Source organism: Typopeltis vanoorti, chromosome 12 (assembly GCF_054136105.1).
Source record: "Typopeltis vanoorti isolate ZY-2024b chromosome 12, IOZ_Tvanoo_1.0, whole genome shotgun sequence".
Lineage (NCBI taxonomy): Eukaryota > Metazoa > Arthropoda > Arachnida > Uropygi > Thelyphonidae > Typopeltis > Typopeltis vanoorti.
Window position 1 is genome coordinate 95,272,807 of NC_143560.1, and position 16,662 is coordinate 95,289,468.

Consider the following 16,662-nt stretch of genomic DNA (forward strand, 5'->3'; position numbering starts at 1 on the left):
AACTGTACTAGCAAAAAAAAAAAAAAAAAAAAAAAAAAAAAAAAAAAAAAAAAAAAAATTCAACTGCCAAAAACTAGAATATAAAAGCAAACTTTTGTTTTGAATAATCATACTGGTCTTGCACAATAAACAATAAGAGAAAAATAATAATAAGCAATAAATCAGTTAATTATGCAATATTAATTTAATATAAGTCTTTATTTTAATAATGCTATATATTTCCATGATAAAAATCATAAGAGGAAAAAATGAAATTATTTTTATTATTATTATTAACATTTTCATAGAATCAAAGATTTACTGCAGGAAGTCCTTACCAACAAACACAAAGTTCATTGAGCTGTGCTATAAACCCATCAATCATTTCCACACTTAGAAAATGCATTCTGTTCACCAACCACTCTCAATGCCCCTCACTGCCATTCTCTCTGACCCAGCTTATTCAACTTCCAGAAGACAGCCTCTTGCTCTACCTCTGTCTATTTCCATTCTATAAAAACTCCATTTTATTCCAGTAACAATTCCTCACTAACTTATTCTCAAATCTATCTTCATATCCCACATTCTAAAAACCTTAAATAGCCTTAATCAATCTTCTCTAGATGCACTCTTAAGGATATTAAGATATTCAATGTACTCTTAAGATACTGAAGTTATATTACCTACTAGAGGGCAGTAATGTGCATAATGTTAGTAAAGAGCCCTGGAAAATATAAGTGTTCGTTGCATAATGATTGGCAATGTTGCTTGGAAAATACTGTTGTTTATTTTTGATAATTTAATGTGTCTACATGATCACTGAGGAATTGTTATTGACTTTATTAACTGAAATTTTGAATTTTGCCCTCTATGCATGGAACACAATGGTGTTACTCATGAGATCAACCAAGTAGGCATTGACCGGTACAAAAATCAAATGCCATTAATGACACTGATTTTCCAAAAATGGTTTGAGATCCTGTGTAACACATATATGTGTGGAATGTGAAGGATGTGTATGTGAAGAGGCTGAACAGGAAATAATAAAAAGTATGGGGCTGAAGAAAATGTGATATTTTGTTACACCATGAGTTAACAAATAGTCCGTGCAGTTAGCCTAATGGCTTTGCGCTTTGCAACCATGACTGGGGAAGGAGTGTCCTAGGTTCGATTCCCGTTGACGACGTGAGGAGCTGAAGGATCTTCCTCAGCTATAGCCAAGTTAGCTGGTCTTGGACATGGACAGCAGGGTTTTCCCGTCAGTTTATCTGGTGTTTTTCATCCTGCAAGCAGGCAAACCTGCCCCGTGAACACACAGGGATACAGCCAGGAATACTTCGAGGCATAGGGGTGACCATTCTATCCTCATATTTCGGTTACAAAATCCAAGCATGCTTGGAGGGTTGTGGGCCTTAAAGGCCTGTTAAAGCCGTTGAGATAGATAGATGAGTTAACACATGCAAAATAGATTGAAGGAATGAAAGTTAGTATGGATGAAAGTAATGGAAATGGAACAAAAGCTAGTGAGACTGAGGAAGTGCAAGAACACAAGAATGAAGAAAAACGTAAGTGATGAGGGAGTGAAAGGAAGTATATGAATGAGGGAACAAAAGGAAGGTATGGAAGAATGACAGATAGTGAGACTATGGTAGTGACAGAAAATGAAATTGCTGGAATACAAATTTGAGGACAGAGTTATTCAAAATAAAAAATGAAATGAAAATGGGGCTAGATGTTTAGTGAAAGCAAATGAAAATGTGCAAAAGAAAAGAATAAAAGAAAAAAGGATAAAAAAGGTGACGAATGATTTGAGAGTAGCAGTGTAAGGAGATTGCACTGGTACAAGATTGGTTAATGAGAGAGTCCATAAGGTCCGCTATCCAAAAGGGAGAACAGGCAAGATAATTCATGCTTTGGACATGAGAAGGAAAAGAGTGAGAGAATTAGTACTGGTTGTAGGGACAAATGGTTTAAGTGAACAAAAGGAGGATGCAAGGATAAATATCAGTGAAAGATAAGAGTGAAAGATAACAGTATAGTGTGAAGGATTGTCAATGTGTTATCAAGGTATGATAATGATGAGTTGAGACAGAGAGTCAGAATTGTGAATGGTATACTAGCAGAGCTGTGGGAGTAGAAGGGAGTACAGTTTGTGGATGTATAGTATGCATGTGAGGGAAGAATGGAATTATACAGGCATGATGAGTTACATTTGAATGGCTTGGGAGTGAGTGAACTGGAGAAACTGTTGCTCGATGGAAGTGGTTTATGATGCGAGCAAGAGATCAGAAGTAAAAGATGAAGTAAGAGAAAAAATTAAGAACAGGAGACTGGTATTGAAGAAAATGAAGTACTTGCTTGTCAATGGAAACAGTAGTAGTGTGAGAGATGAAGAGAGAATGGGAATGCAAGAGGAACAGGAAAAACCAGTGGTAGCCCAAATGAACAGGGAGACATGGCATAGGGAGAGTGATGTGTGAATTAGTAGTGAATGAATGTATGTATGGAGATAATCAGCATAGAAATGGAATAGATTAGGATGTGAGTGAGGTAGATGAGACTGAGCAGACACTTGTGGTAAGCATTGATAAAGGTGATTAGGCAAGGGCAATTGTGGTGGAGAAATCACAACCACCAAGTGGCTTGGGTGGGACTGGTTATAGACCTAAAAGTGAACAGCTGTGTTTAGTTACAACTGCCAGGAGTATCAGAAATAAGGGAGATGAAATGGTTTCACTGACTGAGTTCATTCACCTCAAAATTGGTGGAATAAGTGAAACGTGTTAACATATCATCTTTAATGAAGATGATATACTAACAAGACGAGAAATGGAATGGTACAGTGTTTTTTGTGAGGATAAAAAGGATAAGAAGGGAGGGGGAGTGTTGCTGCTGATAGCATGTCCACATAAGGTAGACATGAAAGAGGGGAAATAGTGCTAATGGTTCTGAGGCAGTGTTGTGTGGGATGAAGGTTGACAGAAAGACATTTTTAGTTGGATTATATTGCTATAAGCCAGGGAAAGTATAGGGTAGTGATGAAGAAATTCATAAACAACTTGAGTTAGTGAACAAAGAAAGAGTGATTATTATTATGAGTGATTTTAATTATGGCACTATAGACTAGAATAAAGAGATAGCATTTGGTAATAAGAAAATGAATTCTTTGAGTTTTTGCAAGACAACTATCTCAGGCAGCAAATAAAGGAGAGCACATGAGGATAGAGTGTTTAGATCTCATCATTTCATCAGAGGATGTAATTGTGAGTGGGATTTCACACTCACAATTACCTTTCCTTCCAGTTGGTGAGAGTGATGATGAACTGACTGCATCGGTTGTGGCTAGCCATATGCAGACTTCTGTGAGGAAAGGATATATGTGGAAGCACAAGATTCCTGATTGTGACAAGCTTGGGAGACAGTTTTGAGCTATAGAATAGAATGAGGAGGTGAGTAGTAAGGAAATAACTGTTGCTTGGGAGCTGATATAGAAATACATAACAGCATCAATGTGTGAATATATTCCAAAGGACAAAAGACTTATTAAACAGTCATGCATTGTTACTGCCAATTTCCTGGAGCATTTCCTTAAGACATGGTGATATATCATCAAATTCTATTGCCTTATTGACATCCAGTTTATTTATTTCGTCAATTACCTCCTGCTCACTCATAATTAAACCATTCTCTCCTATGTCCTCTACATTAAGTTCCTCATGATTCCACCCTGATCAGCATTGAAACACCTTTATAAATTGATCACTGACTAAACAATGTCTTCTTTAGCAGTTACCATTCTACTTTTTCATTGATTAACATCATCTTACCATAATCATTCTTCCATCTACTTGTTGCACATCTAAAAAACTCTCTAGGGTTTTTCTTGGCCTGATTTGCTCGTTTCTGCTCATACTGCATTTTTGTTGTCCTTACTGAGTCACTCTCCTGCTTGCTCTTTATACGGAAGTATAAGGAAGGTGTAAAATGGATGAATGAAGGGATTAAGTATGAAATCTGGAAGAAAAGAAGGCACTTTGGATCCAGCACAAGATGAATAATGTAATAATCAATTGTATAAAGAGTATAAAGAGCAAGCAGGAGAGTGACTCAGTAAGGACAACAAAAATGCAGTATGAGCAGAAACGAGCAAATCAGGCCAAGAAAAACCCTAGAGAGTTTTTTAGATGTGCGACAAGTAGATGGAAGAATGATTATGGTAAGATGATGTTAATCAATGAAAAAGTAGAATGGTAACTGCTAAAGAAGACATTGTTTAGTCAGTGATCAATTTATAAATGTGTTTCAATGCTGATCAGGGTGGAATCATGAGGAACTTAATGTAGAGGACATAGGAGAGAATGGTTTAATTATGAGTGAGCAGGAGTAATTGACGAAATAAATAAACTGGATGTCAATAAGGCAATAGAATTTGATGATATATCACCATGTCTTAAGGAAATGCTCCAGGAAATTGACAATAACAATGCATGACTGTTTAATAAGTCTTACAATGGCATGGGTTCCAAGAGAGTCAAAATAAGGTAATGTTCCACTGTATAAAGGTTTTGATAAAGCTGTGGCTACAAATTATAGGCCAATCTGTATATCTGGAGTAGTGGTGAAGCTACTAGAGATATTGGTGAGAACTAGGATACATAGATGGATTGATAGCAGCAGCATTCTCTATGGTTGGCAGCATGGGTTTGTCAAAGGGAGATCATATTTTACTAACTACTTATGCATTAGAATGAGGTGAGAAATATCTTGGACAAGGGAGATGCATATACAGTGTTATACTTAGATTTTTCAAAAGCTTTTGATAGAATGCCACGTGATTAGCTGTTAAATAAATTGAAAGGGATGGGATTGGATAACAGACTTCTGAGTTGGATCAGTGACTGGGTATCAGAAAGTTGTATATGGGGATACAGTATTCCAAAAGAGGAAGGGTATTACTATTGGTGTGCCACAGGGGTATATATTGTTATAAGATCTTATAAGTTAGTCAGGAGTTGTTATCAGGTTGACATGGAGAAGATTTTTCATAGAATAGGAGAGGAGGTAAAACAAAAGGCCATCTCTGGATGAGTCTTTGACTCCATGGAGGTCAGATAATAATATTTCTCCCGTGGAAAACCAGATAACCAGGTCAGTGCAAAGTAATCTAGTTAACTTGAATGAGGTTTTATATAAAGGAACCATAGCCTGTTTAGTTCCTTTATATAAAACTCTACATATAAAGGACCTCCAGATCAGGCCATAATCCAATGTGATGTCCTTACAATTTTAGCAGCATGACTCTAAACTTAAAATCCTGTCTATCCACCACAATGCCCAGATTTTTGGAAACCCTATGCAGCTGTTACCAATCTACCATCTTCATCCATTAACATTTCACAACCATTCTTTCTTCTAAATACTAATAAAAATCTAGTAATTTTTATTAGTATCTAGTAAAAATCTAGTAAAAAAAAAAAAAAATTTTAGTAATAGTAAACTAAAGTTTTTATTCAAACACGGTAGTTGTCTTCATAATTTCCAAAAATGCATTCGGATCACCGTGCAAGCCTAAAAGAAAGGATCTAGTAATTTTCTTGGCCTGTATGGCAAATTTCTGTTCTTACTACACTTCTGTTATCCACTGCATTTTTATACTCTTCACACAACAAATTATTACCTTAGTTGTGCTTCCTCTATAATGCCTTCTTCCAGATTACATCCTTAACTTCTTCATTCCTTAATTTTATAAGTACCTTATATAGCCTTTGAACTTTTGGAATACAATCATATATTGATGTTAAACAGCTCCTGATCATTGCCCAAGCAGCATTTATCTTTTTCTGCATAACTCCTCATCCTATGCTATAGTTTCAAGCTAAATCCTAAGCTTTTCATAATTACCTGCCTTGTGGTTCTATATATATTGTCAGAGAAGTCTTCACATGGCTTCCACCACCCAGCTGATCAAATAATAGTCATTCTTGCCAAGTGGAGGAAGATTCATCGTCCCAGTCACAATCACATTCCTTGATTACATATAATCAAAGACTCATCTAAGACTCTCTCTCTCTTTGATATCCCTGTATGCCTTCATTACATATGCCCACAACCCACCTCAAAATGATTTCCCTTGTTATTATCATCCCGCACCATCTTTCTTGCTCTGCCCTCCTCGTGTTTCACTTATTTGAACAATTTTTGGAGACTCAACTCAATCAATGCAATAATTTCATTTCCCTTAATGAAATAAAGAGCCAAAAGGCTTCGCTTCGGTGATGTTAAAATTATTTAAATTAAGGGGGTATTTTATCCACATTATTTCAAATCCGAATAAGAAAACTCTAAGATAGAAATCAAAGAGTTTCCCGCCAAATATAAACAACTATAAAAGTTCGGCAAGTCCAACCATGAGCAAACACCTGGGTGGTACAATACCGGGCAACTCATTGTAAAGGTTTTCTTATTCAGCTTTGAAATAATGTGGGACAAAATATCCCCTTAATTTAAATAAAATTAATTTCCCTTATTTCTGATGCTCTAGGCACATGTAAATAAACATGGCAGTTAATTTTTAGATCTATAACAAGCCATAAGCTATTATCACTATAATCTTGGTATTATTAGGTCTACCTACTCACTGATGAGACCTCAATAAAGGTTGAAACCAGTCTGGGTAGCGACCTATCTCTCTTAATGTAAAACAACATACATCTCCTAGGGGATGAGTTTTACATTGGGGCAAATACTAAGAATAGCAATCGTAGCTTTATCCACCTTTATCCACCTCAAAGAGTTTCATGCCGAATATAGTTTGCTATATTCGGCATGAAACTCTTTGATTTCTATCTTAGAGTTTTCTTATTCGGCTTTGAAATAATGTTTATTTAAATTACGGGGATAAAATATCCCCTTAATTTAACTAAGCATTCCTTTCTTCTCACACAATTCCATCTCATTATGATTATTATTATTTTTTTAAATAGTGTGATATGAAACAATCTGATAAACTAAGATAAAAGCCCACTTTTATCAAAAAAAAAATATTGTTTCCAAACTGTCCTATTAACTATTTTTCCATGTCAGTTTCCTTTTTTCTACTCCTTTATTTTCCTTTTTTGTTTCCATTTGAATATACATTTCTTCAAAAACAACTCATCCCTTTTCTCCATTGCAATGATGGCTATAAGCATGGCATACCTATATGAAATATGGGTCAAGTTTCGCTTTTACTATGTATTTAAGCTGCACTAATATTCAATCACTTCACTACAACATCAAACAATGTGCATTTCAGTAAATCAGCCTTATTAACTACCCTCTTGATAGTAGTAGTAATAATAATAATACAGTATTTCTTTTAAGCACTGCTTAAAAGAAATACTGTATTATAAAAATAAAATAAAAAAAAAAGAAGAATTTAAAAATAATATTAACTTAGTGTTACATAATGTATGGTATGTAACACTAAGTTAATATTATTTTTAAATTCTTCTTTTTTTTTTTTCAGCAAATAAACAGCTAGTTCCATTATATTCTGAAAACTGCTGTTGTTTGATTTATATATCAATGATATAATTTAGGGTATGAGAGGAGATATTTAGTTGTTTGCTGATGATGCTAAATTAGTAACAAGAATGTCAGGAAGTTCTGAAGTGATTCTGTTGCAAAAGGATTTGAATGGATACATGCTTTGGGCTGAAGAATTGAGATATCACTTCAATGTTTCCAAGTGTAAAGTTATGCACTTTAGCAGAGAAGGTAGAATGAGGTCAGCACATTTGAGAAATTTTGCTTCAAGAGGTTAGAGGAGGCAAAGGATTAGATGATCTTAATGAATAGGAAACTGAGGTTCAGCAAACACTGTGAAAGTTGTAAGGGTGACCCAGAAAACTGCTCCATAATTAATGCAAGAATAAAAAAAATCGTGTATGTATGTATGTATGTATAAGGAGGTGATAATTTTACTGTAAAAAGCAGTGGATTTATCATACAACATTTAGATTTTTGTGCACAGATCTGGTCGTCTAGCTATGTTGTGATAACAAAAATACTGGAGAGAGTGCAGAGATGAATAACTAAGATTGTTGCAATCTGTAATGTTGAGTATGAGTGCCAATTAGGGATATGTGGCCTGCAGAGCATGGGAGATAAGAGGAGAAAGAGAGATGATATTATTGAAACATATAAATTGGTGAGAGAAGCCTATCAAATAGATACAAAGAAATTATTGCATAGAGAAAACAGGCAGTCATCCCTGGAAAATGTATAAGGATCATGTAAATAATGAAGTGAAAAGGAGACTTTACATGGCATATGGTGAAAGAGTGGAATGGGTGGTGAGTGCTACAACGGTAAATGTCTTCAAGGCATGGATGGTAGTTATTTTTATTATAGTATGTGAGTGTTCACATTCACATGCTATATTCCCATGATGAGTCTTCAGATTCCAAGGAGACTTGGAAGTAATACAGTACTAATACTATTTGAGATATAAGTATAGAATTTTTTCTCACAAACTGAAACCTTATTACTTATTAATACAATATTGCATGTTACTGCCACATATTGTTATTATTATTTGACACTCCAAGGAGTCCAAAGACTCATCAAGGGAGTGCCAACAGCATTGAACGATTGGTCCCATTCTAACTACTAACCGCGCTCAAACTTACTTAACTGAGCCATTAGTAGCAGAGGCTCTACCAATTGACCAACCTTTGCCGGCAATATCGAGCATAAAAACTGTGTTAAGTACAATATTATTAATAATATGTAATCTGATACCCAGATTATCAGCTACTTACCTACTGCAACAGGAAAACATTTCCAAATACCCACTGGACCAAGACCTGAAAACTGTCCTAAACTTAATTCCATTAGATACGTAGGAGCTCCCATAAGCACGAGAAGAATAACATATGCAAAGAGGAATGCAGCTATCAAAATAAATAAATAAAGAAAGAAAAACATTATAGTTAATCTTTCTCTGGCTCTCTTCTTCACCTCATTTGATGTCTTATGATTTAAATAATCATTTAAATAAGATATTAGAGTAAATATAGAAATTTTGAAATTTGGTTATCATATAGCAAAATTAAAGATGATAACTCATCCTTTTGTGTCAGATTTTCATAAATAACATATTTGGATAACTACTATTTGGAGTATTTTTTTTTATATGAGGAAGCATCAGTTAATCGTTTTCTGTCTGACTAGCAGGCTCTCTCTCTCTTCCCTATTTCATTTCTTGTGATCTAGGTAATCATTTAAATAAGAAATTAGCGATATGACAGAAATTTTGAAACTTGTTGTCATGTGGCAAAACGAAAGATAAACTCTTATTCTCGAATGTGTCAAATTTTATTAATAAGATCTGGAGACATCTACCAATTGGAGTTCATATATATATATATATATATATATATATATATATATATATATTTGAAAAAAATAGATTTAATGACTCCAAGACCGAGAAAACATATAAAGATTTTAATGATAAATACTACTAGTTTCGGCATATAGCAGCCTTCTTCAGGTATTTATAAAGGAAAGGAATACTAATAAACATTGAATTATTTAAACAAACTGGAAATTACAGGTACAAATTGCCTCACATAATCGATACATAAAAACGTATTTTTCAAGTTGTTCCAACTGGCGTGCCATTGTTTGTTGCAATTGTGCGTGCAAGTTCATGTGAACGCCAATATTGAATAACTGCAGCATGGCTATCTGGGATGTTATAACTTAAATTATTATTTAAGTGGACCGGGTTCAGTAGGATTTCCCTTGATTCTACGATTTTCCTTTCAAACTCATCTTCACAGCGAAAAATATTTTCTGATCTATTCCAGCATACAGAGTGGCTTTGTTGGTCATCATTAGGATTATTTGAAAAAAGAACATGACTGGATAACGCAGTTGCATGAGATCTTTTGTATGAGATGTCTCTCTTATGCTCTTCTATGCGTTGTTCAATAGATTTGTTAGTTTGACCAAAGTATGGGATATTGCAATCACACCACAATTTATATACTCCAGGGTACTTAAGGTTGTGATGAGTAGGTTTTGGGTGGCTGATTAGAGAGCGAATTTTTGGAAGTGTGGTGAAGAAGGTCCTGATATTATATTTTTTAAGGACTTTAGCTATTTTCTTAGAGACTGTGCTAATGTATGGAATGGAGATGCTACCTTTAAAATTAATAGTCTCTGTTGTGCACTGCTTAGGAGGGTTCAGAAGAAATTTCTTAATTGTTTTTTCAGAGTATCCATTTTGTTTAAAAATAAGAGTGAGGTGATTCATTTCTTTTTGTAGTTCATCTTGTTCATTTAAGAGAGAACGTGCTCTGTGTCCTAAGGTAGATATAATTCCAAGTTTTTGTGGTGGAAAATGATGAGAAAGATTATGCAGATATCTATTGGTATGCGTAGGTTTTCTGTACATAGAGATTTTTAATCTTTCAGAGCATCATGTAAGCATAACATCCAAAAAAGGTAAAGAGTTATTATTTTCTATATCAGCAGTAAATTTTATATTAGGATGTTGGATGTTTAGATGATGAAGAAAATCTGTGAGAGCTGTGTGCCCGTGATTCCAAATAATGAATATATCATCAACATATCTTTTCCAAACTTTTGGTTTAAATGAGAAGGAAGATATGGCTTTCTTTTCAAAGTCTTCAAGGAAGATGTTAGCTAGCACTGGGGACAAAGGGTTGCCCATTGCCAGGCCTTGTTTTTGTTGGTAAATGGAGTCCTTATATCTGAAGTAACCAGAATGAATGCAATGCTTTAATAAAGTGAACATTTTTTTGGATAATTTGTCCTGTAGTAATGTAAGTACCTCGTCCGTAGGAACGTTAGTAAATAAAGATATAATGTCAAAACTAACTAGAATATCATTATCATCGATGGGAATATCTTTAATATGAGAAACAAAATCTGTGGTGTTTTTGATGAAAGATGAAGATTTATTGGAGAAACACTTGAGGTACTTTGCTAAATATTTTGAAAGTTTATATGTAGGTGAATCAATTCCTTCCACAATTGGGCAAAGAGGGATGTTTTCTTTATGAATTTTTGAAACTCCATAGATGCGTGGGATAAGGGGATGTAGAGAGCGTAATGAGAGGTGAATATTATGAGGAAGCTCACTCGCAGTCTTTAACAAGTTGTTTGTACGGTTTTGTAATTCTCTTGTAGGATCTTCCTGAAGAATTGAATATATTGAACTAACTTCAAGTAATTGAAGCATTTTGTTGTGGTAATCTTCAGAGTTGAGGATGACCGTAGAGTTGCCTTTATCTGCAGGTAAAATAATAATGTTACTGTTCTGTTTTAGATTTTTTAGGGCTTTTCTTTCAGACACTGAAATATTATCTGTTGGAGGTTTGGCATTATTTATAATAAAAATCGATTCAATTCAGATTGAATTGAATAACAATTCAGAGTCTGCTAAAAAAATGCATACACACTTTAACAGATGACGTTATCTATGGACTTTTTTCTAAGTTGGATCGAATTATGGTAGCAATGTGTAGTATGATGTTCTCTCAAAAGATGTCGCTACTCACATGAATACTAGCATCAACACATGACCAGTAAGGCAGTCAAACAAAATGGCCAAGGCACGATTGTTGTTCAAGAAACACAAGACCATTTTTAGTTCCCCCCACATTCTCCTGATTTAACACCCTTGGACTTTTATCTAGAGACCGCAGATATGAAAGTCCTCAGAAAGATTAGGGGCATGAATAGATGGCATCAATGGCAATATCATATCAAAAACAAGGATGGAATTCCTGGATGCTGACAATGTCAGCATCCAGGAATGCATTAGCAGAACTAACCTCAGGTAGTATGGTCACTTAAACAGAATGGGAGAGGAAAGATTAGCAAAACAAGTGTTCTCTGCCAGGTTGGCAGGGAAAAAACCCCAGAGGAAGACCAAGATATAGGTGGATTGATACGGTAAAAAGTGCCTTAGAAGATAGAAATATAAGATCTGATAATTTTGACAGGTAACCGACAGATATGGTGGAACCTCCTCTCCACAACTTCCTCATCTCCAAGGAATCCAGGTGACCAGACCTGAGCACAGTAATCCAAATGCGGAAGTATCAACGGTTTATAAAGGGAAATAATAACCTCTTTATCTCTGGATATTAGTGTGTTCCTCAATAACCAAGTAATCCTATGTGCAATCTTGGACACCTTAGCAATATATCCCCTGAACTTCATCTCCTTATCCACCAACACCCCTAAGTCCCTAGCCTCATCAATTTCTTGGAGTACCGTTCCAGCAATGTAGTACACAGCTAGTAATCTTTTAATCCCAAAATGTATAACTTTACACTTTTCCACATTGAACCGACATCCATTACCTTTTGCCCATTTTGCCAGCTTATTTAAACCATCCTGCAAACTCTCAAAATCAGCTTGATTTTTTATTGCACTACCCAACTTTGCATCATCAGCAAACAACTGAATATCTCTCTTTAAGCCATTTCCTATATCGTTTATGTACAAATTAAACAACAATGGCCCAAGCACAGAGCCCTGAGGCACACCGCTGGTCACCTACCTCACTCTGGACTCTGCTCCTCCATACACCACTTTCTGGTATCTCTCCCTGTGCTATTCTCCTATCCATATCACCAGTTTAGTATCCATCCTCCATCTGCTCCAATTTGTGTAACAGTATTCCATGGGGTAGCCTGTCAAAAGCCTTAGCAAAATCCAGAACTACTGGATTTTGTGTAGCCATTTCCTTTGTCCAACTCAGATGTCATTCTATTATAAAAAGTTAATAAATTGCTAAGGCAGGATTGACCTTTAACAAAACCATGTTGACCCCTATAGAGTATCATATCCTGATCCACCCATTCTTGAATTTTGTCTTTAACCAACTTTTCCAATACTTTTACTACCACTGCCGAGATGGTGATTGGCTTGTAATTAACTACTGCAGTTTTAGAGCCACCTTTACGCAAATGAACTACTTTGCCTTCCTTCTCTCCCTAGGGACCATACCACAGTTCAAACTTAAGTTATTATTTTGATTTTATGTTCTATAAGGATTTTTGCAAATTTTATGGAAATAGAGTTAATATATGGAAGAGCGATTAAGCTTCTGGTTTTCCTTGTCATTAGAAATATCTTGGATCCCTTGTTGGTTAAGTTGTCTAGTAACAATGCATTCATTATAGCCATTTTTTAAAAAAAAGTGTTTTTTAAATATTGGAATCCCATGTAATAAAAAACATGAAATGTCGTGTTTTTAATTACAGTAATTATTGTTATTATTATTATCATCCCAAGAATCCTCATGGAATCAAAGACTCATCATAATAGGTCCCTTTGTTATACACATAGCTCATTATGCTGTCCCTTATATATATATTTAAATTCTTTACAGACACCACACTCTCAGGCAATGCATTCCAATCATTCACAACTATCCGTGCAAAAAAATCTTGCTTCTTACTCCCTTCCTTACACCCTATTTCTCTCCAATCTTCCATTGGGATAGTTGCCCCTATGTATGGTATGTTACATGTGCATTGTATTTTGTATACCCCTGGGTGGGCTAAGTGTGGAATCTTTAGAAGAACTGAGTAGGTGTCTTAACTTATTCGGGGGTTTAAAGGTGGTTTTAATGTTGTATTTACGTAGCGTTCTGTCTATTTTTTCAGAAATGCCTCTAACATAAGGAATGGCAATAGCATTCCTGAAATCTTTTTTGTTCTTACTGGTATCTTTGTGGAGGATCTTGTGAATAGTTTTTTTAATATATCCATTTTTTATAAATGTTTGGTTGATGATCTTGTATTCCTGGTTTAGAGCTTGTTCATTAGAACAAATAGTTTGAGCTCTGTGTTTAAGGGTGCTTATGACACCTAGTTTTTGTGTTGGGTGGTGGTAAGAATTTTTGTGTATGTATTTGCCTGTGTGTGTGTGTGTAGGTTTGCAGTAGACTGAGAAGGAGAGACAGCCAGAGGGAAGACGTGTGATAAGTGTGTCTAGGAAAGGGAGAGAGTTGTTTTTTTTTCATTTCAATGGTGAATTGGATAAGTTTGTGTTGTTTGTTTAGGTAGCTAAGGAATGTATTTAGTGCTTTTGTGATAGTGGGGCCAAATGGCAAAAATATCATCGACGTATCTGAGCCAAATTTTGGGCTTTAGACATACTGTCTATAGAGCACGTTGCTCAAAGTCTTCCATATAAAAGTCAGCTATTGGGGGGAAAGCGGTGAGCCCATGGCTGTACCTTCTTTTTGAAGGTAAAAATTGTTTTGCCACACGAAATATCCGGGGCGAAGTACGTGGGCAAAGAGGGCTGTGATGTCTTGTGGAAATATGTTCTGTAAGAGCAAGATAGTGCCAATGATTGGGACATTGGTGAAAAGGGAAGTTATGTCAAAGCTGACTAATAAATCTTGGTCATTGAATATAATGTTTTTAATTTTATTTATGAAATGTGTATTTTTTATGTAGGAAGGGGACTGACCTACCAATTCCTTGAGTGTGGCTGCTAATTTTTTTGGCTAAGTGATAATTTGGGCTGTCAATTCCTTCAACAATCGAACGTAATGGTATGTCTGCTTTGTGTATTTTTGGCAGGCCATAAATTCTTCCACACGTCTTCCCTCTGGCTGTCTCTCCTTCTCAGTCTACCACAAACCTACACACACAGGCCAATAATACATACACAAAAATTCTTACCACCACCCAACACAAAAACTAGGTGTCATAAGCACCCTTAAACACAGAGCTCAAACTATTTGTTCTAATGAACAAGCTCTAAACCAGGAATACAAGATCATCAACCAAACATTTATAAAAAAATGGAATAAATAGTAAAAAAACCATTCACAAGTTCCTCCACAAAGATACCAGTAAGAACAAAAAATATTTTAGGAATGCTATTGCCATTCCTTATGTTAGAGGCATTTCTGAAAAAATAGACAGAACACTACATAAATACAATATTAAAACCACCTTTAAGCCCCCGAATAAGTTAAGACACCTACTCAGTTCTTCTAAAGATCCTCTTCCACACCTAGCCCACCCAGGGGTATGCAAAATACAATGCACTGTAACATAGGGGAAACAGGGGAAACTATCCCAATTAGACAATACAAACGACACATTAAATACCTTCATTTTGGAAAAACCGGGCTTTCTGGCCACGCACTCCAAACATACCACAGAATTGATTGGAAAATTACCAAGTCCCTACACTGCACCAAAACCTGGTTTGAGAGGAAATTTAAAGAGTCATGTGAAATGCTTCAAACATAACCCAAATCTCAACAAAAATGATGGCCTAACCATTCCAAGAATGTGGAGGACCCATCTACAGCCTGTATAACAACCTAAACAAGCCGAAGAAAAATCCCACTACAAGAAAACATGGTGAAGTGTTTGTAACATTCAACAGTAACTGAAGGAAATCATATTATAACAATCAGAACTGTACAAATCCAGAAGAATATTAATACATGAGGACTTGAGCAGTTTATTATAGTTGTATTTTTTTTTAATTTTTAATTTTTTGTTATTCATTTATTTATTTACATATATATATTTTTTTATTATTATTGTTTTTTTTTTCGCTAGAGGTCAGGCTAGGAAAAAGGATTAATTAATTATGTAGATTTAGTTTACCGATATATAGGGCTAGAGCATGTAGCTTAGTTCCTTATATGCATGTATCCTTCTGATGATGACCTCAATAAGGGTCGAAACATCAAGTGTTATTTTATTAATAATTAATAAAATAATCTTTTCAACACGTGTGTTTTTGTGTCCCTAAATTTATAAATATGAAATCTGACTAAGTATTTCATTCTCTTGACCTCTATCTCATACCATACTGCCTCAAAGCCACAGTCTCACTATTTCCTCCTCGCATTGCTACCTTGTATGGACATAATTCTTTTTCTATCATCAATAGCACTCCACTTCCCTTTTTCCTCTTTATAACTTCACAAAAAAGCATCATACCCTTCCATCTCTATTCCTTTCAGGATGTCATTCTCATCCAACCATATTTTACTTATTCCAATAATTTTTTGGTGAAAAATATGAAAAATATTGTCAGAATTATGGTATGGACATTTCCAGACCATGGTTTCTAGCTTATCTATTTTTTTGGTAGATAAACTGGTATGTTTTGCTACCCATTACTTAAACACTTTTCAACTGATTCATTTCAATTTTAGGCCATGCTCAAGGGAAGGAGAGAGAAGTCCTCTAGAATTGTGAAGTATTTTTTGCTCTCCCTCTTAGATAGTGACAGCATTTATTCCTCTTTCCTTTCACCACATAGATGTGAAATTGTGTAGAAAGTATTTAGGCTGTGACTACCATTAGCAGTAGCTCAGTTAAGTTAGCTCAACCAACTATTTTTTACTGCTTCCCCAGCAATCGTTTCTCACTGAACTAGTTTCCTTTGGATTTTCCTTTGGACCTGAAGAAGAGCACAGAGTTTGGATGGAGGAACTTAGAGCAAAATTCATTTTGGTTTTACATGCCTTCATGCAAACCTTTAAACCCCCCAAAATATTTAAACTCCAATGACATATTTAGCATTGAAAATAAATGCACAGTTTTTTGGGTTTTTTTTAATCAAGATGCAAATCATAACAAAAGGCTCATTTGTTATAAATAACTGTTC

At 35.1% G+C, this 16,662-nt stretch overlaps 1 protein-coding gene across 1 annotated transcript in view; it reads right to left on the reverse strand.

Annotated features, from left to right (window-relative positions):
* Positions 1–922: 922 nt before the first annotated feature.
* Positions 923–16,662, reverse strand: part of LOC150101021 (sodium-dependent proline transporter-like) — a 70,982-nt gene continuing 55,242 nt past the window's right edge. The window contains exons 17-18 of the mRNA XM_090402149.1: positions 8,784–8,915; positions 923–1,008 (exon numbers count right to left, since the gene is read on the reverse strand). Coding sequence (XP_090258275.1) covers positions 923–1,008; positions 8,784–8,915 — 218 coding nt within the window. The remainder of the gene's footprint in view (positions 1,009–8,783; positions 8,916–16,662) is intronic.